This window comes from Callorhinchus milii, unplaced genomic scaffold, assembly GCF_018977255.1.
Source record: "Callorhinchus milii isolate IMCB2004 unplaced genomic scaffold, IMCB_Cmil_1.0 Scaffold13, whole genome shotgun sequence".
Lineage (NCBI taxonomy): Eukaryota > Metazoa > Chordata > Chondrichthyes > Chimaeriformes > Callorhinchidae > Callorhinchus > Callorhinchus milii.
In genome coordinates, this window is record NW_024704754.1 from 932,120 (window position 1) to 959,832 (window position 27,713).

A 27,713-nucleotide genomic window follows, 5' to 3' on the forward strand; every position below is an offset into this window, starting at 1 on the left:
CGCTTGCGAGGCGAGCGCTCTAACCACCGAGCTACAGGACTCTACATTCCAGACTCTTGGGTACCCAAGGCTTGGCTCTGTGCAATCTGCCCCTCAATTCTGGTTTTAGACAAGCAGGGTGTGTTCCTCAGGGGAGAGAGTGCACCCAGTACCGTACACGTGTGTGGAATTCTCAGTAGTTTGGCTTGAAGCGCGGTGATATATTTCCTGTCAGATACCCAGTTGACCCAATTTTTTAGGGGGGATTTTCTGGAATCATAATAATACTTCTATTTGATAGGATCAGTTTACAATTTGCCTCTCTCGCATATTAGTCTTTTTTAATCTATTTCATACTGTGCTGTTGGTTACTAATCAACTGCATTATCTGGTGCGAATTTCCCCAATTAGAATCGACTTCACAGGTGAGGAGAAAATTGGGCTTTTCAAGAACACGTTTTGTCCATAAAATCCCCTGATCAGCCACGATCTAATAGAACGGGGAACAGGCTGGAGGGGCTGAATGGCCTCCTCCTGTTCCTGCGATCGTAACCCATAAATCAGATTGATTCATGCAGTGATGTTTTGTGGTTATTACACTGAGTTAAAACAGCAATTAAGTACTTTTAACTGTAGACATTATTTGATTATAATTAATGTGAACCAATGATTTGAACAAGGTGAAAACCTGTTAATTGGCACAATCTGCTGCCAAAATAGGCACATTTTAGACGGGGAAATTGAACTATTATTGTTGAAAAGATTTATTGATTGGTATTTAATTTAGAGGGGTTTGTGTTCTTCCTGAAATGAAGTTGTAAAATTGTTCTTAAAACAGACTTCCAGAATGTGTTCACTTAACAGGACAGAAGTCTTGTTTAATATTTTTGTCAGATGAATTAGTCATATGTTGAGACTAGTGAGGAATTTTGGCAGATGAGAGTGATTAGTCAGTATAAGTTATGGATGCCATGTTTAATACAGCTTTTCTCATCGGTGGTTTGCTCCAGGACATATTGCATATGTATTAAGTCTTTTATGCAATTGTGAAAATGTGACAACGGATTAAGTAGCTTTAAGTGAATCCACGACTGAGAGCAGATAATTAGGTATCGTTCTAAAGTTTTGTTTCCCAGAGAAAACTGTTGAGGGAATTGAAGTGAAATTCCTTATCTAAACTACAATACTTGGCCCATTTGGAACCTACTCATGTTTTAGTATTACGAGAAGCATAAGGCAATTTATCGTGTGGTGTCAGTTAGCACAAGTGGCTGTCCAAGATGAGTTAATTATGTCTGTTAACGGGTAACAAAATATCTGTAAAATACGTGGTAAAAGGCCACGGGGAAATGCAGAGAAATGGAATTAGAGAACAGTCGCTGCTCTAAAGAACAAGCAAATGCTCACTTCTGATGGCATTGTTCAGGTATTAAAATGAGTTGCAATAGGTCGATTATCTTTCTTCCAATCATCACAATAAAAAGAAAATTTCCATAGCCCTACTCAATATAACTGCCTTGTTGTCAACGGAGAACAGATTAGTGCAGTAGAGCCAAATGTCTGGACTAATTGGAAGCAGCACGGCTTGCTTATCCCATTGTGGATAAGCAAACCGTGCTGAGAATCAGGTGTTAAAATGTTCTTAAATAACTCCTGAATTTTTTTATATTTAAAAAAAATGTTCTGGAATCGAAGAGCGAGTGGACCTTGAAGGATATTAATTGAGTTTAGTCATTACCCTTCAAAGCAACGCTTAAAAGCTGCAATCTGTAATTCAAATCTTGAACACCAATCGCAATAACCTCAAGAACCTGACCAGTACCATCTCTGTTACACAAGGGGCCCCATTTTTTAGACTGCAGAAATTAACGATGGCATGAACATCACTCATTAACGAGATCCAATTGAGATTTTTATGATAATGCTGAAGTATTTATGTCACAAAGAAAAAGCCGACGATATTTTGCTAAGATCGTTGGGACCGGTTGCAATAGTTTACCCTCCAAATACTCTCGTTGACTCTACAAGGATAAAGCTCATTTCTATCAGGGAGGGTATTGAACACATTACAAATTGCGATCCTGTTCTTGTGAATTTTATCCCCATTGTGGACGCTTAAATGTTTTTTGTCAGAACCGAAAAAGTCTTGACTTCGTAAATATATTAAAAAAAACATGTTTTGTTCTGGTAAATGCCATTGAATGTGTTTCTACTGTTGATTCCAGTGGATTTTGTTTGTATAATCTGATTTGTAATGTCAGTGAATACAGTTGATTGTATTCACTTTGGCTGCCCTGTAATTGCTTCTTGTTTATTTTACTAGACTTTATGGGTTGTTTTTATTTGAGTTGAGCTAGCAGCACCTGACCAACGATATGTCTTTAAATCAAAACTGTAGTCGGCCATTTATATTACTGAAAATGAATAAAAGCCACAGGGCATTAGGGCTGTTTTTAAAACAACACTGAACCCAAATGTGGCTTTTTGTGCACATGAAGATAACCAGCTGGACAGGACTCCACAATTCTCTGTGTGTGTGTGTTGTTTTTAATGTTATTAAAGAGCCCTTCTTGCTAAGTGGCTCTTTATAACATTACGACTGTCCCTGAAAGAAAACATTCATTTTCATGCAGCCATCTGCTTTCTTAAGTGCTCTGAGACGCTATCCTGCGTGGAGGGTGCTATATAAGTGCAAGTTATCCTTTTTTTTCTTCTTCCATCTCAGCAGAATCGCTTCCACCATTTGCTCACTCCTTATTGCAACCAAAATCCTCCTCCACACCATTGTCATTTCTCCGCCTTGCCCCCTCCCTCCCCACCAAATCCTGGCTAAACACTAAAAGATTCCTGTCGCTTACGGCTTCTCAGATGTAACTTATTATGTTGAAGATTACCTTCTGCTTTCTATTGCTAGGACGGTTTTCAGTCCGGCTGTCTAATTGGTAACTATAAGAACTGTTAAGAGCTAAAAATTGGTAATGTTCTGATTTTCGGATGAGATAGTAGCAGCTTTAAACCCTACCTGGTAGATTTGAGTTTCTACCCAATATTGGTGCCCTGGTGCAATGGTTAAAGAAGTAAAATCAAGTTGGAAGTGTGCCGAGTAATATTCCGCCCAGCACATTTTTCCTATAAGCTATAAGCCCCGGAATGTAAGAATGTCCAGTTAATACTGTGATCTTTCCAGTAAATCACAAAGATTCTGGTATAAATCATACAGGTCTGAACGATCTGAAAACGAACCACATTGTAGGATGTCTGGCCAAACCACACCGGTTTTAGCAGCTCATGGATTTACTTCCTCACAGTCCAAAGCGATGAGAATCGATTCGAGCTTTGCTTAGAAATGGCCCCTTTTAGTCCCTTGAACAGCCCATTGGAACTTCCTTATTGCCAAGAATCTTTGGGCAAACATGTAGACTTGTTGGTTTGTGTGGCAGCCTCTTTAATAATATTAGAAAACTAGCATTGATATTGGAATTGTTGTACATGTATCCAGATGCTCAGATTCATGTGTGGAATTTAATCAAATGCCTTCTGATAATCTAGCCAACGCATATGAACTGGATTCAAAGTGATGTAATTGTAATAATACTCGCAATCCTCGCATTTGACACAGCGCCTGATCACGTCTTCGAGACGTCTCAAAGCGCTTCACAGGATACACTGTAAAGTGTGGCGACTGTGTATTTTGTGGGCAAAACGCAGCAGCCAATGGCGCACAACAGCGGCCCCGCAAACAGATGAATTGAAAAGGCGGCGGAAACAGATTCAATAACAATTTTCACAAGGGAATCGGACAGGTACTTGAAAAGGAAAAAAAATTGCAAGGATATGGGGAACGAGTGGGAGAGTGGGACTGATTGGGCGGCTCTTCTAAAGAGCCAGCACAGGCACGATGGACCGAATGGGCTCCTCCTGTGCTGTAATATTCTACGATTCGTTGATTCTATTCAGAACTGCCTTTAATTTTCAGGCAATTCAATTAAGAGTACATATCATAAATTGGGATTCTAGTTCCTAATCATTTTACTACTCAAAGTGTACCTTTGTTTCCAGCAACATAAATCGGGTAGTAATTGTGCAATCATATTGAGCTTTAAATAGATTTAAATGTGTACCACAGTTTTGGTGTGAATTGCATTGACATTGCATGTGGGAATTGTTAGGTGCACAGCAGTAAAGTGTTACCACATCAGGTCAGTTAATAAGTTAAAATACTTTGATTGTCGTTTCTCAACGTTAACCAGCAAGCAACGTAAATAATAGTCGCATTAGTGTGAAGTCAAAAGTGTTGACCATTACTCATCTGTTTATCATAATAAAGTACAGATGATTACATTTAAAAGAGCACATACATCATGAGTACGTTTTGAGTAAATAGAAGTTTAATGTTTCGCTTTTCCACAACATTTTTCATTTTCACCAAAAGGTGAATAGTTTTACGAATGTGCTTCTCTAAATAATTGTTTTTTTAACCTATTACTTTGCAATAGAAATTAGTTTCTGCACAAGCCCAACTGGAATATATTTATATTATAAATCACGTTATTTTATAATCATCTTATCTCAGTCTGTCACCAAATGGCAGTCTACATTCGTCTGATTTTCTAATTATAGTTAATAATATATAGTCAGCTGAGTTATATATTTAAAGAAAATCACTACACCTGCAAAGACAGCGACTGCACTTGACAGAAATTACCGTAAGGTTCTTTCATCAGAACTACAAACTTTATTTACTTTGCAAGAATTAGCTCTCGCCCAAAAAACACACAAAGTCACATCACTTTACCGTATATCGTGTGGAGCGCTTTGAGACGTCTTGAAGGCATTTTACCAAATGTGAGGTTTATTATAAGAAAAATGTTGGAGGTTTAAATATACTGGAAACAGAGGAACCCCTTGATCACAAGATTGGTCTGGATGAAGAAGGACCTTTGGCCCATCCAATCTCATCCCTCCATTATACCCACCCAACCATCCCCTCATCAAGCTGCCTTTTCAATGAATCTAGTGTGAAAATGTTTCTCTCCCTTAATTCCACAAACAGGATTATTTTCTTTATCTTAAAACGGAATCAGTACAAATCTGTGGTTGCAGCGTTTGTTTTCCTGAGGTTCCTGGAAAAGCTCGTTGTAGTTTTTCGAGAAATTATAACTTTGACTCGGCGAATTGCTGTCCTCTTTGCCGACGCGTTTAAAAGAACCCGGTTTTGTAAAAAAAAAAAGTTTCTTCAGAAATGTTTTCAATCAAAATTCAGATTAATTAAACGCACTCGTTAACTTAGTATACCAACACATTAACAAGAGACTGTTGTCTCTGGGTGGTGAGTGATTCTGGATGTACTCGGCTCCTCTTGTAAAATTCAAACAATTAGTATTACACTGATTGATGTACAAGTAGCAGTTCTGTTAGCAGATGGAAATCCACAGCTGGTATAGATTGTGATGGTGATGGAGGGCCATCACATTGGATTAATTTCACAAAACACCTTGAAACTTTCATTAGAAAAGAGAAGTTTTTATTTATGTGAACTGTCCTCTGGGGCGGGGGAAGGGCACTGGAGGCTGCAGTAAGCAGGTTCTCCTTGGACTGAAGTGGCTCCAAGGTGACGTGTTTGGCAATGGATTGTCAGAATCGAGCCCCCCCGCCCCTCTCTGTGCCGGTCTCTAGTCCGGTTCCTGAGCCAGGACGGTCTGCAGTGTCCCAGGGCACTCACCGCTGATGGCAGCCCAGCCCGGCCTGGCTCATCGGCAGGATTTGGAAGGACAGACCAGTCAATGGGGGCAGGGAATCCTCCCCCTCAGCTCCTGGTAACCCTGCAGCCAAAGCCCTAACGGGTACAATGGTCCTAGCTGGACAAGCAGCGGGAAAGCTTGCTAGCAGCGCTTTCATTGGCAAACTATGTGGTATTAGCTGGTTAGACTCGAGCAGTTACCCCAAAGCCTTTGCTCTTAGCAACCTGCGCCTAATACTCTCCAGAATTATGTAAGCAGGATGCGTCACTCCAAGGATAATAGTATTAATTAATAATCCTTGCAGTTTAAGCGCTATATCAAATGCAAGGATTATTATTATTAAGGAGGGGACGAGGCCATGGATGGCCTTGAAAGTGAGGACAAGGATCTTGAACTCAATCCTCTGGGGGATCTGAAGATAAAATTCAGCTTTAAAAAATCCTTTTGGATATAATGATGTGGGCAAAGTGGAAGCCAAGCTAAAGACTAGTATCTTGCTGGTTCACAATGCGTAAATTTGGCTATTTGGGTATCATCTTGCTATTTATTATTGCTGTGTAAAAACAATATTACGTTTGAAACAGCAGAACCTATTATCTTGTTCTTTGTCAAGGCGACATGCTGAGCTACCATTTGGTTTAGATTTGACTGTAACTGAATGTTCCAAAACCTTCAGAAATGAGCTTTTTTTTGATTATTTTACACGGCGCAAAGCCTTGGTTACTTGGACTGAAATAGAAAACAGCTACGCTTTGAAACACTGATAGAGTATTGGTGGCATATTAGTCCAATTCAAGTAATGTTCAATCCACTCCAATCTGCACTATGTCTTTTTTTTAAAAAATCATATGAAAGACTGGGTGTAGCACAGAGTTAGTTACAATGCTGGTTTATCAATAAGGACCACTCAGATAGTTTTTATTTTTATTCCACCAAATAAAACCATGGGTATTTTGTTGAGTCAAAACGAGAGAACGTCAGATAGAGGGGGAAATTTCATATCTAAAAACAGTAAATTTGATGGAAAATAGGGATTTATTTTGAATATTATTGGAGAAAAAAAACCGTCAAGAAAGCCAAATGCCAAGATTACTCATAGATGTGGGCTCCAAAAACTGACCACACAAGTTGACAATGAATTAGAAATCATCTTTCAGAATTCATAAGGATGATTGGTAATAGAAATGAGAAAAATAATGTGGTGACACAAAAGAATCCAAGAAATACATATAAATATATCGCAGCAAGCCTGGGATCTTTATTCTTTTTGCTTGGGTTGCTCTTAAAAAAGTTTTTTTTAAAAAAGCACTATCATATAATTTTTTAATTTAAATGTTTAATTTCTTCAACGTGTATGATTAGAAAAAGGATATATTTTTTAAAAATGACTATGTTTGTTGTATTATGTGTTTGCCCTCTTCTTGAACAGAAAGCTCTGTGTGGACGTTATTCAGCTTAACTGGAATGGCCTGTATAAATATCTTTTAGCCTGCAGCCAGTAAAGTTCCCACAGGGAGGTCAACAAGCCAGAGAAGAAAAGCCTCTGTTAACATAATGCGGTTTAATTTTTGTACATTCAAACCGCAGTGTTAGAAAAGTTTTACCATTTGCAAAAAACGGTTTCAGGTACTCCCAATGCAACTAAATCATTGGTGATCATTGAAATGAGCTTATTGCATTTTATATTATAATGCTTATAAACCTAACATTCCAAACAAGTAGAAGAAAAGTTGAAGATATGTTTTTTAAACTATGGAAGAATGTATCCTAAATAAACAGAGATCCAATTTGGTTTGGGATCATTTACTATTGTTTGATGATGTGCTATCGTGACCTAGCATTTCAACTGAGTTACTCCAATAAAGTAGGTTACGTTAATTAATAATAAGTTATCATTTATTATTCATAATAATAATTTGGTCACTCAGTCCATGACTGTTTGTGTGATGGGACGCTGCTGTGCACAATTGGCTGCTGCATTTCGCCCACAAATATACAGTCAATTCACTTTACAGTGTATCCTGCGAAGCGCATTAAGACGTCTCAAAGACAAGATAAGGCGCTGTATCAAGTGCAAGGATTATTATTATTATTATTACATAAGTACCGAACATGTACTGTGCAGCAGGTCCGTTATCTATCTGTTTGGCTGCCTGCTTTGCGAATCACCACATTCCCAGGGTAGGGTTCTCACAAAACTGAAGATATTTTCTCAATGGAGGATGTATGTTCCTTCACAAAAAGACAGTTTAAACCACGTGAGGAACTATCTTAGTGAAAGTATTGCCTAAGCTTTTCTTTTAGGGGTGTCAGTCTAATTTATCAAGCAATCCCACCCGAGCATTCGCTGTGTAATGAATGGGTGAACAGAGTTGTTCATGTTTCTCTGTTCTACAGGAGCTGTGGATATATATAGGTGTATATTATATACCTCATCAAAATAGCTTCCTTAAAAATTAAGAGACAATTTAATTACACCATCCCTTGAGGATGAAGCCAAATACTTTAGTGATTTCAGTTTTGAATGTGGTCATGTTTGTGGTCTTAACCTTTATTCGCCACAGAATATTTTTTCTGTTTGACAATATATTGAATTTGATCTCTCTTGTCTGACTGCTAATTCTCTGAGGAGATTTGAAAGTACTTCAGTACTAATGAGGAACACTTTCCGTTAGTAAAACTCTCGGCTTAGTGGAGTCCTGTATTTTGCAGTCGTCTAATGGCCGAAGTTCCATAGTACTTCCTCTTGAATTGATTTCTTATTGGCATCCAAGGCATAATTGATTCTATCGTGTTTTTGCACAGAGTATAAGCAATATAGCTTCCTCTGATCAATATGTTGGCTGTGTGCACGTGATCTTCACTTGGCTCTCCTAACCAGAGATCGAACGCTAATCTATTGCAGGAAATAGAATTTCTCAACATGATTAATACAGAGTTGCAGTTTTTGGAGGAGTTAGAGCAAAGGTTCAGTATCAGCTGCAACTGTTTTGTGGGGTTATGGTAAGGAACTCCTGGGGGCCATATCCTTTCACATTCGCAGTAGACGTAGAGAAGGATAAACAGTTCAAGATCAAAAGGTTGATCGGTGACTTGCAACTGCACGATTTGGCAAAGAAAATACAGTAATAAATAATAAAAAAAATCCTTGCATTTGATACAACCACAACTTGCATTTATATAGCGCTCTTCACGGGGGTTAGCATCTCGGAGCGCTTGGTACAGCGCCTTATCACACCTTTGAGACGTCTCAAAGCGCTTCACGGAATTTACTGCGAAGTTGAATTGACTGTAAGTTTTGTGGGCGAAACGCGGCAGCCAGTTGCACGCAGCAGCGTCCCCGCAAACAGCCGTGGCTCGATGATTTAGCAAACTTTTCAGCAAGGATACCATCGCGTAGCCAGAGCAGGTTAATTAGCGTAAAAGCATCAAACAGCGTTTAAATAAATAAACAAACAAACAAACAAACAAATAAATAATAAAGAGTTGAAAATAGAAGTCTGACCAGGCTAAACACGAACATCTGAGAGAAAACATTTCCAAAGGCCTTTTGTGTGTTTATATAAAAAAAAAGAAGATGGAGCCTAGAGGGGTTAGTCCCCACAAGCAAAGCCAACGACAACATTCCAGAATCACTGGGAGACCATCTTGGACGTGTGGAATTGCAGTCGGACCTGGCAGCCAACTATAAAGTTGGAGGACCAACTATAAAGCGATGGTGCTACGGGATTGCTGAGCGACAGGTTGTCGCACATTGAACCGTCCGCTTATGTGACTCACCAAAACCACATATCTGTTTGTGTTACACCACAGACGGAGTGGGTGAGAAGTCATTTTATTGTTTCACCCACAAATATACGGTCAATTCACTTTGCAGTATATTCTCTGAAGCGCTTTGAGATATTTAGAAGACGTGATAAAGCGCTGTATCAAATGCAAAGATTAATATTGTTATTATTATTGAGAAGAATGTTATACATTATAAATAAAACCCTAAATGGGGTAGAGGAGCAAAGGGACCTAGGGTACACATACACAATTCACTAAAAGTAGCAACACAGGTTAATAAGGCCATAAAAAAGGCAAATCAGGCATTGGAGTTAATTTCTAGAGAGATAGAAATGAAGAGCAGGGACGTTATGGTAAACCTCTATAGAATCTTGGTTAGATCAGACTTAGATACTGTGCAGTTCTGGTCCCCACATTATAGAAGGGATGTCGAGGCAATGGAGAGGGAGCAAAGGAGATTCACAAGGATGATCCCAGAACTGAGAGGATATGCTGTTCAGTACATTGGTAGCACTCTCGCCTCGGAGTCAGAAGTTTGTGGGTTCACCCCCCCCCCCCCCCCCCCATCATCACCTCCCGCCCCTCCCTCTATTTCATCTGGCCAACTCGCTTTCTCCATAACCTGTAAATGTTATGTTTCTGGAAGGGAAACGCAGAAATATTGCTTATGTGGTCTACAGACATTTCTCAAATAGGGCACCCGGGCCTCAGCAGGCAGAAGGTTGGAAAGTCAAAATTGTGGTAGAAGTTAGGATAGAGGAAGTGATTGAATTATTGTGCATGCATTTTGGCAACTGTGCAATGTAGTTGGGCTCTTACAGTCTGGAACACATGGCCTGAAAGGGTGGTGGAAGCAGATTCGATAATAGCTTTCAAAAGGGAATTGGATAGATTCTTTAAACAGGACTAGTTGGGGTAAGAGCGGGAGAGTGGGGACTAGTTGGGGTAAGAGCGGGAGAGTGGGGACTAGTTGGGGTAAGAGAGGGGGGAGTGGGGACTAGTTGGGGTAAGAGCGGGGGAGTGGGACTAGTTGGGGTAAGAGCGGGGGAGTGGGACTAGTTGGTAGCTGTTTCTGAGAGCCGGCACAGGCCCACTGGGCTGAATGGCCTCCTTCTGTGCTGTAAGATTCTGTGATTCAATATTGCAGCTCTGTACGATTATGGAGAGACACAAACAGAAAAGGAACAGTGGTTTAACCTTAAAGATCTCACTGTATATCGTTTGTACCGATTATTTTTCTTGTTGCTCGGTGTTTCGCTGAGCTCAAATTAATCAAAGTACATCTAACAAGTATTGTGTTTAATTAATTTAATTAATAAAAGGGCAATTAGGAATAATCTTTCTGCTATATGGTATTTTCTCTTGCAATGAGTAGCAGATGTTGAGTATGATATTAAAAAGATGTTGGGCTATGTTAAGTCACGACATGTTTATAAATAATTTTAAAAAGTACCATCTGTTGCCCAGCATTATTTGACTGATGATGAGGCAGATTTTTGCACCGAGTTCATTTTTTTCCCAATTACAGCAGTGTATCAAAGGGCAAGCAGGTGTGAGAACTCAAGTGATCCATACTTGGTCAGCTCAGATTAAGGTCTATCCCTTGTGCATAGAGTCCAAATGGCCAACAGAAGATGGATTTAAAATAATAATAATAATAATAATTTGGTTACTTCAATCTACAACTGTTTGTGGGGACACTGCTGTGCGCAATTGGCTGCCGCGTTTCACCCACAAAATAATCAATTCACTTTACAGTGTATTCTGTGAAGCTCTTCTCGAAGACGAAATAAGGCGCCATATCAAATGCAAGGATTATTTATATATTAAGAATAGCACAAAGCAAGGATCAGATATAGGTCAAATCTGCTCCTGGACTACTGAAAGAGGAGCTTAAATCTGTCTGATTGCACTTGCAGCTTGTCTGTACATTTCTACATTTAAATCAAGAGGCAGGTTTACAAATAGCTATGTAATAATAATAATCCTTGCATTTGATATAGCGCCTTATCATGTCTTCGAGCCGTCACCTAACATATACATTACTGCCACTCGGAAGAAATGAAACTAATGGGATTTTCAATGTATTGTTAAGGATAATAACCGCTTCAAACGGCAAGAACAACTTTGTTTAAAGTTCAGTTGTTGTAGGTTTTACTCATTAGGCTAAATTGGTCAAAGCTATCTTGTGATGTGTGTTATACAGATCATTCTGGCGTTAAATAGGTGTTCACTGTGAATGGTTTCTGCTATTAGTGAGCAGTTCATTAGAGTATTTCACTTTTACTGCAGGTTATCATGGTGTAAACATGCTAAATTCTATTATAGACCAACAAAAGGATTAGACAGCAGGTGGCGTAGGATAGGATGCATGTTCCTTTAAATGGAATTTTATTTTCACCTTCAACTATAATTATCCATCTGTTAAACCAAAACGTGTTCTGTGTTCAGTGAAATGCATCTCCCTATCGGATCTTCATCTGCAGTTAGCGTTAACACACTGTCCATCCTACAGTCATGGCTGTGTATGGAGGCGTTCCAGATAGTACCTGTTTATTCCCAGACTATGTCGTTCCCTGAACAAAAAATTCGAATTTACAACATACACAGGATAACGGTTGACATTTGCTGGATATTCTCAGGTGGGAGGAATGTGGTCGTTCTTCTACTTTCTATTTATAGTTCTTACAACTTCGAAAAGAAGCTACTTTAAAGAATTGATGGATTGAGGAAACAGTAGCTCAGCTTTTTCCAGAAAAGTTCAGTGGTTTTGACACAAAACAGATCTTCAAAATGCCTCAGCAGCAAATCTCTCTAACCATACTTCTAGATAGAATGGCTTTGTCGCTGGAAGCAATAGAAAGAATACTTGAAAGAATTTAATCAGCGAGTCGAAAATTTTCTTCAAGGTACATGCTGATGGGGACGCAGTGATTGCTACCTGTTGTCTCACCTTACCCTTCCATGTGTTGGACCTGTGGAACCACATCGAATGGACTTCAATACCTTTTGGGATGAATCCCTCCAGAACACCCAACCCTCCTGTCCCTCCCAGTCACAGCATCGAGCTGGTGTTTAAATCTGTGGAAGTCATAGATGGGCTTTTGAAAGCCTGTGTGTTGTAGGAAGAAAGGGAAACTAAAGGTGGTGAGGAGTTCTTGATATCAAGGAAAGAATTGGGGTAGGACAAATGACTTCCTTCTGCGCTATATGATTCTATGAATGACTAGAAGATCATCCAGTGATTTTGGTTTGAACACTGTGAGGAGACCGGGAGACAGAAGTTTGTGAAAACCGGCTCTTAGTTGATTGTGCGGAGCTATTTACTGTCGGATGGGGAATGGGGGTCGTCAGAAACGGAGCTCCAGTATTCACCATCCCCTCTGCACATCAGCCCAGCGCTCTCACACTATTTAGTTAATCTAAGCCATTTGTGGCAGTGGTGTGTATTGCTGTGGTACTTGCTGTTTAAACAAAATATTTATAAAAATCAACAAAAAAAGACTAAAATAAACAAGGGATGTTGGTTCTCCAGAATTCTTTGTAAACTTCTGAGTTTCTTAAACGCGATATTGATTGTGACAATCATCCCTAATTTATTTCACGTGATACAGTTGTCAGATTGAAGCTTTCACAGAAAGTGTACTCCAGATGTGTTCCCTGAATACATTTGTGTATAACTTGATGATGTCCGTTATAAATCACTAACATCATTTAGTGAGGCCATCAGGCACTGTGATCTTTGGTTTACTGGACTCTCAGCTCTAAGGGAAAAAGAGGATAATATTTTTTTTTAAAAAGTCTTGAAAGAAAACCACACATTGGATGTTAAATGTCAACAGCCCCAAACTGTTTACAAGATACAGTGTTATACATAATAGCTTACATATGATATCCACAAAATAAATTTGTATTATCACGCATAGCCCAATATTTAGATAAAGTTAGATTGTTTTGTGGTTTTATTAGAATAAACGTAATGCTGAGAAATAACAGTGTAACATGTCTGCCCTCCATTTATACGGTCAATTCACTCTACGGTATATTCTGTGAAGAGCTTTGAGACGTCTCGAAAACGTGATAAGGCGTCGTATCAAATGCAACGATTATTATTATTTCTTCCCACCGTTCTAAAGAAAATGCAGAACAGTGCCGAGACTGCTGTAAGTTAATGGAAAATCAAAGAGTGATTTTTTTGAGGTATTAATTGTTGTTTGGGGGCAAATGAAGAAGAGAGCATTCTTAATATTCAACGATATATTAACTTTTCCACACTTCAAAGTGCCCAACAATTTACACATCACAAACCCGATTGAATGCTTCAACGTTTGGCAACATTCTAGTAGGATTTACACATCTTCTGCCAAGAAAAAGTGCAGCAAAACTGGGGGCAGAGGCCAGAAAATGGGGTCTTTGGTAGTCGCTGACTTTCCATCAACTGAGATCTTCCTCCTTTGCACACTTTGGCCATTTCTCCCTTAAATGCACCTCACAACCTCTGGAATAATATCTCAGGATACAGTCTATAATAATAATATAATAATAATAATCCTTGCATTTGATGTAGCATTTTTCACGTCTTCGAGACGTCTCAAAGCGTTTCACACCATATGCTGTAAAGTGTATATAAATACTGTATATTTTGTGGTCCAAACGTGGCAGCCAATTGCGCACAGCAGCGTCCCATGAACAGTCGTGAATTGAAGTGACCAATTTATTGTTGGCTGTTTTTTTCTTGAGGGATTATTATCAGGCGTGAGGAGTAGGGAAACTTGCCCACGGTTTCACCCTGCTGGGAATCAAACCCAGGTCTCCTGCTTGCGAGGCAAGTGCTCAAACCACTGAGCTACAGGACTCCAAATATAGTTTGGGACACGACATGTCAAGCGACTGCCAGGATGGTGGAAGGCGAGTTAGATGGACCTTCTATCACCAGCAGATTCTTACGTTCTTATGGAACACAGGCGAGGAGGCTGCAGGTCTGGGCTGAGATACATGATCTCATCCAGGGCCAGAGTTGGATGATACTTTGGCCTCAATGTTCTTTGGGGCTTGCAAGGGCAATGTCAATCAGCGTTGGCTGCTCTTAATCATTAGCAGAAGCTCCTTGTGGGAAGTGAACATGTTTAGTTGTAAGGTGAGGACAGGAGCAGACTGTATCTGTGATATAGTTCATGTTGAATAGCAAGCCTTACACTTACCCCCAACATTCACGTTGCAATAATAGACACTGAGACAGCCCAGTTGAGAACTGTGGAACCATGGCCCAGCACAAAGCAATGGCTTTAAGTTAGGGAGAGGAGACATGTCGTGATTTTAATGAGATGCTAATACTAATACAAATTTCAGCCTTCATGTCGGGAGGATTTTCATAATTAAACTCCTGACTGGATTCTTTAATCAATTATAATTAATTCACCGATTGTTGTAATTGCACCGTTATTGATTTGTATATTCTTAGGCTTCCCGTAAGCTCCCTGTTAAACTCTGTTTTGTTCCTTTTGGGGAGTTGGGGCTCTTTTTTCCATGAAATAAATTGTTGCAATAATAATATGTCTGCTCCTGTCCTGTGTTGATCTTCCTGGATGGCCTCACTCCCACCTGGGGACCTGTGCTCATATGTCCCTCAGTCATTGTCTGCAGCCCGTGCTTCCCCTGTTCCTTCCGAGACCTGGAAGGGTCAAATATTAGGCCAAACCTCCGATCTTCATAGTCCTGCTCCGTTCCCGTGTGTGCAAAATTGCCAGCAGCTGTATTGCCAACTGTGTTGCAGCTGTGAAACAGCAATTTCCTCAGCATGAAAAATGTCTTATCACCGGTGGAGAAGCAATTGGGTAGCAAAACTCTACTCACCAGATGGTTTTCACTGCGACCAGGAATTCACTTGGTGGGTAATCTCAGGTGTGAACCTGCTCTGCCATTCCAAAGTACAGTACCAGTGAGACTGTGAACTGATTCAAACGCTCCATTCCGTGACACATCGTGTTAGAGAAGCTTTGATTTTTTTAAAAAAAAGTTGATGATGATAGATTGCACACTTCTGGGACGTGTTATTCACAGAGTTTTCATTTATGTTTTTCGTCTGTGGGGATGATTCTGCTGCTGCGACTGAAATAGAATAGTCCCTCATTAGATAAAACTGGAAATATCTGAAGCCGTGAGATTTTTAATGTGCCTAAATCGGTTAATGTTAATGTTATATGTATAACTATAATCTATAAAAGTAATCCTTGCATCTGATATAGTGTCTTAACGAGAGGTCTCAAAGTGTTTCACAGAACATACTGTAAAGTGGATTGACTGTGTTTTGTGTGCGAAACGCGGCAGCCAATTGGGCACAGCAGCGTCCCCACACTATACGGTAATAAATGAAAGAGGTATTCTGAATTTTGATTACGTTACAGTACAGTTTACAGAGGAAATACAGTAGCAAAGACAAGAGTTGAGTCAGAAAAAAATGAAGCCAAGCTTAAAGTATGAGAAGTTTAGGACTTTACTTGCAAGAATTTGCCTCAGATGGAATAGAGTCAGTGCCCGTCACACTCCTCAGTCGACACTGCCTCTCACAAGCGCCTGTTTGTGTTTTTGGAGCTCGGAGCTGTATTCTCTCTGTGAGGTTTCTAGGCGTGATTTTAATTATAATCTTTATCATTTGAAAAACAAACAGTTGTCTATAACAAAAGAAAACTGATCAAGGCTGAGGTGGAGAGCTATTTGTTAGGTCAGGGTATTAAGGGACGAGGAGCAGTTGGACTTGAGGTCCAGATCAGCCATGATCTTATAGAATGGAGTTTCACCCACAAAATATACAGTCAATTCGCTTTACAGTGTATCCTGTGAAGCGCTTTGAGACGTCTCGAAGATGCAATAAGGCGCCGTATCAAATCCAATAATTATTATTAATTAACAGGCTCGAGGGCTGAATGGCCTACTCCTGTTCCAATGTTTCTGTGAATTTGTTATAATCAACTTTAATATGAATCCACAGGCATGTGCAAATAAAATTTAAAAAAACACCTGTCCTAAAGTCTGCAGAAGCCAGATGGGGTGTAATACTGAGTTACGGCTTCACCTCTGGGTGGGAAGAATAGCACAACTCACTCCGAAAGGGACGTTTTATTATTTTTTATATTCCTTTCTTTTCTTTGTACCGTGCCAAAAAATAATTGGATTCTCTGGTGTTTGCAGGCCCTCCAGGAAAACGAGGCAGAGCGGGGAGGAGAGGAGTCCCTGGTAAGGTTTTACTATTTCCTGCCAAGATCAGATGGATTCTTCTTTTTTTAAAAAAAAAGACAACTGAGTAATACATTTCTCAGAAGTGACCTTAGGATTCGTGATGAACCCAACGCTTTTTTTTCTGTAGTTTTGTTGCTTAAACAGCTTTGAAGCAGATTGGGCAATTTGTTCAAACTGTCCTAAAGACGACCTTTATTTTTCCTCTGGACACCAGGCTGACAGGTTTGCTTTGTTCACGGATGCCAGAAATAACTGAGTTATTGGAACACTTCTTTTGTTTCAAAAAGTAGCTCCGTTACTTAACAGCAACCTCGAGTCGGTAATGGAAATTTCACTGCCTTGAGCTGGGATGTGGTTTGAAGGGAGTATATGTACATGTGATTGTTTTATGGTTAGTGAACTGTGAGATACTTTCAATGCCTTTATCGTGCCTCTTAATTACTTAATGGTTTCAGTTTCGTGCACTTTTAACATTTGTGGGCGTTGGGGAGATAACAGAACAAAATCTTGCACCAAATCCAAGTTTCCATGGTCTTTCGTTTGCCCTGCACTTTTCTATGAAAATTATTTTTGGGGTTTGCTCTAACCTGATCTAAATTTAATTCACTCCAACACCGATGCGTGTTCATGTAATTAGTCTCTCTAATAGTAATCAATAGGCCAACTGCTGCAGAAGGCAATGTCTCCCATGTTATTTTTTGGTGGTTAGGGTGGGAAGGGGAAAGGTGACTGAACGCACGGTCAAAGGGTTATGCCTTGAGATTAGTTTTAAAAGACAAAAAAAAGGTGCAATCAGTAGACTAGATTAGATACATACATCTAAAGTTTGAACCATTTTCAATGGAGGGAGTGGGAGAAAATAAGGAAAAGAGAGAATTGGGAAAATGCCACTTTTAAGAGTTCAATGTTTTCATTTAAAATTGTGCTCTAGGTGTTTATTTTTTTATTGTAGGAAGGTAATACTCTAACAATAAAGCTCATCCAGAAATTGAAGAGTTTTTTCTTTACAGTAATGTTAGTCTCAATTTCAAAAACTTGATGCATGGCCCAAAGAGACTGCAATGTACCAAACTTGGCTTAAAAATCTCAGCCATTTGTAAACAGAGAACATGGGTGTTCTTACAAAAATGCTTGAGTATGCTTGCAGGCAACATTACAAATGTTCTAAGCCCAAAGATACATAAGCATTCGTGAATGAAAGTTCATTTAAAAAAAAGTAATCATGCAAGTATCCTTGAAAAATGCAACTTAAAAATGTTTTGCAACGTAAAAAAATGATCGTGCGGCGACATGTGATGCATCACTTTGTTCATTATTTACAGCCTATTGGTTGGAAAATCCCTCTTGGCTTCAAGTATTTGTAGTAATTCTCTAATGACACTTAAGTGGGTAATCCATTTTGCAATTAAATGTCGGTGAAACTACTTCCAGAACCAAAAAGTAATAAAAGTGTTAGGAATATCCTTCAGTTTATCTTTAATTACTTAATGTTTTACAAATTTTTGAAAGTGTTCCAGTGTAATCTGTGAGTCGAACCTTTTAACGTTAGCCCGTTAATGAATAAGAGTTTCTACGCGCTGTTCACTTGTGAGGTCCCAACACAACTGCGGCAATAAGATTGTGTCCGTGGTAAGATGTTCAGAGTAAAGACTCTCTTTCACCTGTTTTCTTTGGAGGCAGCAAAGCAAGAGGTTTTATCAAGCAGACGTTGCTATCCTGATGTAGATCTCTTACAGGTTTAAACTGGAAGTTTAAAGTCAGCCTGTGGGTCAGGCAAGTCATTTAATTAAGGACCTTCTTAGCGGTTTGCAACTGCTCGGGGTTCAACTTTCACTATAAATCCGGGGGTGGGTGGGTGGTTCCCGTTTACTTCAGGTCATTATTGACCCGAACACAGTTCAATTTCAAGAGTTTGAAAATATAAACAGTAAAGAAGGCTTTAGTTACTAACTAGGTCCTTTTAGCTGTTTTTTAGTTGGTATCAATCCTACCAATTCCCAATTATTAATATCACAACCACCATGATAAATATGGATAATGAATACTCAAATGCAAAATATTGAAATACAGTAATTTACTGCTCAATAGTAATAATATTAATCCTTGCGTTTGGTGTAGCACCTTATCAGTACTTTTTTTGTTTTTGTTCCTACAAACACAGCCCCACACTCGACAGCAGTTAATCTCGAACCCCTTTGAGACATTTTGACGTTGCGATACCGTTTAAAAATGCCACTTCATCCTTCTGTGATCAAAACCGCAAATCAATAATTGACGATGAAAAAAAAACTTGACAGGGATATGATTGAAGAAAAATGTAAGATTTCATTTCATTCTCAAGACCCTCCTATTCGACCGCGCCTTTGGCCACCCTCCCTGCCCCCCACCCTCCTCCTGATCCCAACCCCCAGCTCGGGTCCAAATCCCCGATTGTCCAACGCCTTGGGACGTCCTCCCGACAGGAAAGACAACGTGCAAACGGCATTTGTCGCTGCCGTTGTTGTTGTCTAATCAAAAGTTGTAAGAATTGATCACAGAAACTTTGTGAGGTGCTTTGTGCATTTGTAAGCATTAGAGGTGATGGATGAAATGCAGGGATTATTGTTATTGGTACACGGGATATGCCGTTAAGACTTATTTGAATGGAAGTAACTGTGCTATGATATGATCTCAAATATCAGTACCTAACATGTCACTGGAATCTCTTTTAAAAGAAATGTCTTACCACGACCCACTGATCTGTGTGACTGTGGACACAGTTGTGTTTCGGGGAAAGATAAATCAGAGTTCATGCAAATCCCTGCTGTGTTGGCTGATTTCTATCTTCTTTTCTTTTGCAGGACCTCCTGTAAGTATTGTAGTCGTTACAAAATTGACCTGGATCCACTGAGTTAAGAAAACATTTTTTTTTCTTTCGCATTTTTTTTTTCTTTTGGTTTTTGCCATTCAGTCACAGTCTATCCGTATTTATTGTGATTTTTTAATAGCACATTCCGGTAAGGAACGTACACGTCGAGATGTTTAAGATATTGTATCTTTTTTTTCTGTCTGTAGGTAATCACTGAAAGATTATTTATTTTTTTGTATGTGTCGTGTGACTGGACTAAATATTTTATGTAAGTGCCTTAAGGAGCTACAGTAATTAAAGCCATACAATAGTCAAATCATTGTTAAAGTTTAGTTAAAGATTAGTATGTTTATATTCACAAAGATTAGAAACACGAGATTGTCCTATTTTTCTTTCTCGAGTACTGCTAGCTCACAGGGCAATTACAGCTGAGAGGTCTTGATATTTGTTGTTTGTTATTATTCTTTTTTTAACTAGAAAAATATTATTTTTGGAGTAAGGGTTGATTGTTTTCTGTTTTGTTGTCTTATTCGTTCCGCACTACAGGGAGATTCAGGACGAGACGGTTTTCCGGTAAATGGCCATTCATTTATAATCGCTTTATATTTTTCTCTACGTTTGCAAAGCAGACAAATGTTGTGACAATCTATAAATGGGGCGTGTCATAATATTGGTTTAGGAAATCATTGCTTGTGCGCATTTGTATCGGTCATAACCATAAATTATTGTCAAAATTCCTACCCCCTTTAGTGAAAAATTAATTTCTCACCAATATTCCTGTGCTTCACAATATTTCAGTTGCATTATCACTAGTTAAACTGATTTAATTTAGCGTCTATTGGTATATTCCCAATATTGTGATATCTCAGTTGAAGTTCAATTTCTTTGTTCTTTGTTTCTTTACAACCTCCTGTGATGTGGTGTGATACCTCAAATATAAAACAACCTTTAAAAATAATATACCAATCACTTAAACGAGTACAAATCCTGTTTGATTCTATTGCATACCTCTGACTAGCCTCTAATGTGCCAGTGCAAGCAATTCTCTTTTATTTTATTTTAAATAACTCATCAGAGATAAGTCTACCGGGCGCCGTCTTCGTTCACAGATACACAAAATATTCCATTGTAACCATCACATTTTGGTGTAACAGGGAATAGCTTTTTGAAAGCTAAAAGGTGCAGTTAAAAAAAAAACTAATGTTGGCGTCTTTGTACTGAGTTCCAAACACAGTCTTAGCTGGGCGGACTCCAGAGGTACTCCAATGCCCTAAACCTCGGCCAGGCTGTGCCTAATACCCTCTGGAGATAGGTAGGTAGGATACAACCAACCCCCAGGGAGAGAGGGCACATTCTGTCCCAATACGTGGGAACTTCCATGTACAGGGAGGATGGGTGGATCTCTGTTTGGTTTGGATACTCCTAAACTTTTTGCTGGGTTCCGCGTGTGTCAGGCAGACACCTGGCTGAACGTAAACAAAGTGGAAAGGAAAGAGAGAGATTGTACTTCTTTTTTAAAAACATGATACGAACTTGTAGATAACACGTGGGCTTTTTTCGAACCGGTGGAGTTTGTTTCTCATTCACCGGCCACTTCTAGGTATTGCTGTTCAAGGTTAGCACTCAGAGTCCTTCTGGAGGAACAAACCTTTTGTTTTTTGCAGAATGGTGAGACAGCTTTGCAAATCTGTATTCCCAGCAAATGGATTCACTCTGCAGTGAATTGTCACAATAATCTAACGTTCAAGTACATTTTTATTTTAAGTGTGCCAAGATATACACAATCCCTATTCTGACAACTTGGCATCAACAAGTGACCTAATGGACTAGACGTTTGCCAATTAATAGTTATCTGATATGTGGGAAGTGAGCACGTCAGCTGTGTGTGTGAACAATGAACAGGGTTCACAATACAACTGTGTTATAAGGAACTTTGTGCTGTGGGTGAAGTGCAATGCAGTGAAGGCTTCACTCTGCGAGGGCTTCACTCTGCGAGGGCTTCACTCTGCGAGGGCTTCACTCTGCGAGGGCTTCACTCTGCGAGGGCTTCACACTGTAAAAGCTGCAGAAACCAAACTTACAAATTGAATTGAAGAATTTAGGATTGGAATAACGTTAGACTATCTTCTTGCATTATTATATTCCTGGAACCAAAGTCACATTATTCGCTGTTGTGCAAAAGAGGAATGAAAATCTTGGGCATCTGTCTCATTGCCAACCTCGTGGAGTCCTGTAGCTCAGTGGTTAGAGCACTCGCTTTGCAAGCGAGACACCTGGGTTCAATTCCAGGCAGAGGGCGAAACCTTGGGCAAGTTTCCTTACTCCACACAGAGCCTAATAATATTCCCTCCAAAACCAAAAACAATAATAAATTGGTCATTTTCAATCCACGACTGTTTGTGGGACATTGCTGTGCGCAATTGGCTGCCGCGTTCGCCCACAAATATACAGTCAATTCACTTTACAGTGTATTCTGTGAAGCGCTTTGAGACGTCGAGAAGACATGAAAAGCTCTATATCAAATACAAGGATTATTATTATTATTACTACCCAAACTCAAGTCTTCACAGATTTAAATATTATTATTGCATACCTCCACCACAGTACACCCCAGCTTCCTCTCGTAATTAACGATTGGTTTATACCCAGTACTTGGAATAGTATCTGCTAATGTCATGTGTTTCCAATGATTTTTGCCTCCTCCACTGCAATGACAGTAACCATTACACTCTCTTGCAGTTTCAAAATATTCCTCTTTATTAAGTTCATTAAAAGCAGGTTAAACTTGGAATTAAACTGTCACTTTTTGATGTGCATTCTTTAGCTGCACGACTGTAATAGATCCACGTTAAGCACTTTGAGACATCTAGAAGACATGAAAAGCACTACATCAAGTGCGACAATTATTATTATTTTTATTATTGTGAATGGCTGTAACTGAGGCTTAAGAAGCCAAGTTTTTCCTCCTTTATTGGCTAAAGATTTTAACTGCATTTCTGGAAGTTGGAATGGACAAAGCGCGGTTTAGCTGAGTTTGGGTAATTTGTACAATGGCGTGATCTCTTGGCATTCCAACATTGTTTATGCAGAGCCACAATCTCACTAAAAGCAGCACACACGGGAATTGTGGAGCCGTTGTAAACACTTGCATAAAAATACTTGGAAACTAGCAGCAAGCAAACATTCGTTTCAACCTTCCTCCATGAAGAACATAAATGTTAATGGTACCACAACCGAACAGTAAAACCATTCAGATGTGTTACCTGATCTGGTCTATGAACTTGAGAAGGTATAAACTCCTAATTGTGATGGGGAACACGAGGGTTTCAATGTGAGATGAGAAAGTTTGACCTCCTTCTCTTAGCTACTGCCGGGGACCTTTGTCGAAGTCCGCAGTCGTTGTACGTTTACACCAGCACAGACCGGTCATCTTATCGAGTCTGAACTGGTCGCAACTCGAGTTGTACCAGTTAAAACTGGTTGCGTAATTAAACGATTTGTTTACCAGATGTGACAGATGGCTTGAGTTCAGAACTTCAACTCATTACAACTGGAACTTGTTCAAGCAATTTCCTACTCATCATACAACGGGACTTTCTAGCAGGGGATTAAAAAAAGAAGAAAAAAACATGAGGTCAAAGTAACCAGATCAAAAAGTGTGGAAGAAATTATGGAAAAGTAAAAATAATAATAATAACCCTTGCATTTGATGCAGCGCCTTATCAGGATTGCGAGACGTCTCAAAGCCCTTCACGGGATATACTGTAAAGTGAATTGACTGTATTTTGTGGGCGAAACGCGGCAGCCAATGGCACACAGCAGCGTCCCCACAAACAAATTCCTCGCGAGTCTCCGCCAGCTCTTTACCACCTCCCACACCCTTCTAAAAATGTAATGATAATAATACTAACTACTTGGGGGCAAATAGTGCAGTTGCAGATCAATTCAGTTGGCCACCAAAATGTATTGTTAAAGAAGAATGCCTTGTGAAGGGCGAATAGTTTAAAATAGATAGAAATGCTGAAGCCTGGAAGTGCAGGCTTAACATTTGTGACAAGAAACATGTTTGGTTTTATGTGGGGTCGTCCTGCAGTGATGTGTTATACCCTGTCTTGACGTTGCAACACATTTTCTGGTACTCATTTGTTTGAATACATGTTCCAAATGGAGCTGCAACTTTTAGGCTAACTTCTGTTTTTGCTTATTGGATATATGATTAGCAGCACCTGTTTGGAGGAGCGCACCTTGTGTTGCAAGAATGTGAAACTGAAATAATCCAGGACTTACACGTTAAACAATACAGCGCAGCCCATTTTAATGGGGTGTTTGGCATCTATAAGCATCCAACCCACAACTAGAGCAAGATGCAATATCGGTTTAACTGTACATCTGGAGTCCTGCAGCTCAGTAGTTAGAGCAAGCGAGAAGACCTGGGTTCGATTCCCGGGCAGGACGAAACGTTGGGCAAGTTTCCTTACTCCACACGCACACACACGCCTCTGTTTACCCAGCGGTGAGTAGGAACCCGGTTGTTAGCAAAGAAATAAAGAAAAATAATCCGGTCACTCAATCCACGACTGTTTGTGGGGACGCTGCTGCGCGCAATTGGCTGCTGCGTTTCGCCCACAAATATACAGTCAATTCACTCTACAATATATTCTGTGAAGCGCTTTGAGACGTCGAGAAGACGTGATGAGGCGCTGTATCAAATACAAGGATTATTATTATTAAGTGCGCAATTGGTTAACCGCTTAAAATAAAAAAGCCACCTTCCAGCTCATCAGTCCATCACAAAGTCACTTCTTGTCTTCTGCACGTGCGCTAAGCGAAATGTAATGTTTTCTAGCACTGAATGCTAAAATAATTGATATTCAATCGACAGGTTACAACACACATTACCTCCTGCCTTGTGTATGTGCAGCAAAGCATAAAGCAGAGTTGACGGCAAACTGATGAGCTGGCAGTAGGCCATTTTAGCACAAAAAAAATCTTGCCGCTTGCGAGGAGCGAGCAGGTGGGTCTGACGCATATGTAATGAACTGGGTCCACAGTGCAACCGCAATGCAAGAAAACTGTGCTCCAGCAACGTGAGCTTACAATGGGGTTTCACTGTGGTATGCAAGTATTGAAATAACAAACCCACTTAATCCCCTTGAAACAAATCAAAAAATCTGTTATTGCAAATATTTAATAATCGGTTGTTTTATTTATTCTGTATTTAAAAAGATTTCCCCTCTGTTTGCACGCAGTTCTTGACTCTTTTTGAACACAGTCCAAATCCCTGACTGTCCAGCCCCTCGGGTTGTCCTCCCGACGTGAAAGGCACTGTGTAAATGTCATTTTGTATTGTATAGTTTCCCCAACCAAGAGAGACCGTATAACTTGCTCGCGAGCCTCGCAGTGCCATTCTGCTGCTAATCCCAGCGGGTTTACGGCAAGAACAAATTACATCTGTACAGTGCCTTTCACTTTCTTTTCGAATGGTGCCCTGAGATCTTTACCCGAACAGACACAAAAGGTTGTACATTGCAACCAGGGCCTTGAAACTAAAGGTCAATTCAGCATGAGCTTGCAGCTATATTTGTCACAACTCAGAAGATATCACAAAACTTTGGTTCAAGAGGACGGTAACAAGAAGACAATTTCCAGCTATCCTGACATTACCTAAATTCTACTTGTATCAAGTTGCAGTTTTGCCAGAACGAGTGAAGGCATAAGTCTTGGACGGATTTATTCTTCTTAGTTCCTAACAACAAGCAGATCTTGCGTTAAATTGAGAAGTACAGGAAAAAACCTTTTGCAGACAGAGTGAATTAAAATCCGACCTGCTTCTGGTCTTTGTCAAAACTACATCATGAAAAGGCTGCGTTTCATAAATTTATTACATGACATCGAGAGCTGCTGACCCACATGTGTCAACTACTTTAGACAAGCAAAATCTCTTGTTAATTAAGCTTAATTAGGCACATAAGCAATGACGAGAGATTTTGCCTTTCTTGTTCAAGTCCAGGGAAAAAAATTACTCTTGGCATTTGTAACTCTACAAATAGACGTGTGGATCTTACAGTTTTTAGAGAAAGTCGAGAGAGATTGCTGACGCTGTTACTCTCATTACAAATTTCTGAATCCTATGTTTTGGATGTATATCGTGGGCTTTACAACAACAACAGTAATAATCCTTGCATTTGATACAGCGCCTCATCACGTCTTCGAGACGTCTCCAAGCGCTTCACAGAATATACTGTAAAGTGAATTGACTGTGTGTTTTGTGGGTGAAAAGTGGAAAAAAAGTTGCGCAAACCTACTCGATCTCCTAAATACTGCAAATTGAAGTCATAATTCTGAGCTAAGAGGTCATCCCTAACTTATACTAAACCTGTTGTAAAAGCTACTTGAGGTAGAGTCCCATCTCCTCCTCCTCTATCCCCTCCCCAATGTTTTGAGTTTCAGACTGACCCACCCCTGAATCTATCATCTTTGACCCATTATGAAGGTTGCAGTAGCAAAATCTCTGTGAGGCTGATTAGATATTTGACACATAATGATGATAATAATAATATTGCTTGCATTTGATATCAGGTCTTATCACATCTTCTAGACGCCGCCCTATAGCGGCATGTTTAAGTTCTACGTTACAGAACTTTTAAAGTTTGAATAAGAGTGTAAATTGCTTAATGTGTTGTAAATGTTCTCATGTTGGTTGCATTAACTTATCTATAGAAAACACATGCTCACATTTGCTCAGAGGCCCTGGTAAGTATTTCTAACAAGATTATGAAATGAAGCAGTGAAAATATTTCATTTAACTCAAGGCAGCTGTAGATATTTCTCATATCCATGAAATTCTGTGGGTAACCAAATTTGTGTAATATTAGGTAATATGGAGGAAGTGCATTAAGGCAGCATAACCTTTTACTAAGGTACTAAATTTCTTAAAGGTAAAACGATTCATTGGTACCAATAAAATGATGAGTGAACACCCAATAGTGTAGTAAATATAGTTCAGAGACGCTGTGAGATGAAAATGGGCAATAAAATTATGTTTTAATTGTAACAATGTCCAGACTTGAAACTGATCAGCTGAAATGTGACGGTTTTAATACGTGTAAAGTATTGTACAATAGGACATGTCATACAATGGGGCATATAATGTCAATTGTGTTTGTGACGAGGCTAGATATTAAGGCATTCTTGAGTTCATCCTTGACAGTCAATTCACTGTACAGTATATCCTGTGAAGTGCTTTGAGACGTCTCAATGACGTGATAATGACATGATACCAAGTACAAGGATTATTATTAAATCACCTGCCTGTTCAATACACATTAAAGGTCCAATGACATTATTTAAAAAGATAGGTCAGGAATCCTCCAGTCTGAAGAGTGGAGGGATTATGGCCTATATCAAAATTATACCGAGAGATGTTTTATTCTTTCCAATAACACAGTCCAAATTCAAAGCAGGAAACCTGTGTGTCGCACTCCGAGTTACTCTGACTACGAGATGAGGAGAAATTTGGCTCAGCCCACGTGCAGAAATCTGTTAAATGATGCCAAACACCGCAGTAAGAAGTAAGATATAAGTAAGAAGGTGGAAGTGCAAATAGTTCTTTAATAACAATAAAAAAACTTAACATTATTCAATCGGACCACCAAAGAACTTCTCCACTTGTTTTATTTTCCATTTTAAAACCCGGTTGGAGTCATCTGACTTCTACCGCAGCAGATTGAACAATTTGATTCCTAAATTACTTCAGATTTTTGACCCAGATTCTTCAAACCCGTACCTCAAATATATGATTCATCCTGCACATTTATTGACATGAATACAATACCCAAATATTGGTGCTCAATTGACCTGAAATAAGCAGAATAAATGAAACTTACATTTGTGTTGAATTGGCTCACGAGCTAAGCTAAGTCACTGGCCTTAACAGCGGAGTTATTTATACAACACCACTTCCAAACAAGCAGCAAAACATTTTGTAATCCAACTGGGAATTTTCGAATCATTGTTTTGAGGATCTAAGTTAACCCCAAATTGCTTTGTTTTTAGTTGCCGACTAACTGGTATAATATAAAGATTGGTCGTTGGCTATTTTCACATAATTTCCTAAAAAG

General features: G+C 39.4%; 1 protein-coding gene across 1 annotated transcript in view; it reads left to right on the top strand.

Annotated features, from left to right (window-relative positions):
* Positions 1-27,713, top strand: part of LOC103183755 (collagen alpha-1(XXIII) chain) — a 78,647-nt gene that overhangs the window by 31,326 nt on the left and 19,608 nt on the right. Inside the window, exons 3-5 of the mRNA XM_042340043.1 lie at positions 16,698-16,742; positions 19,586-19,593; positions 20,140-20,166. Of these exons, the coding sequence (XP_042195977.1) occupies positions 16,698-16,742; positions 19,586-19,593; positions 20,140-20,166 (80 nt within the window). The remainder of the gene's footprint in view (positions 1-16,697; positions 16,743-19,585; positions 19,594-20,139; positions 20,167-27,713) is intronic.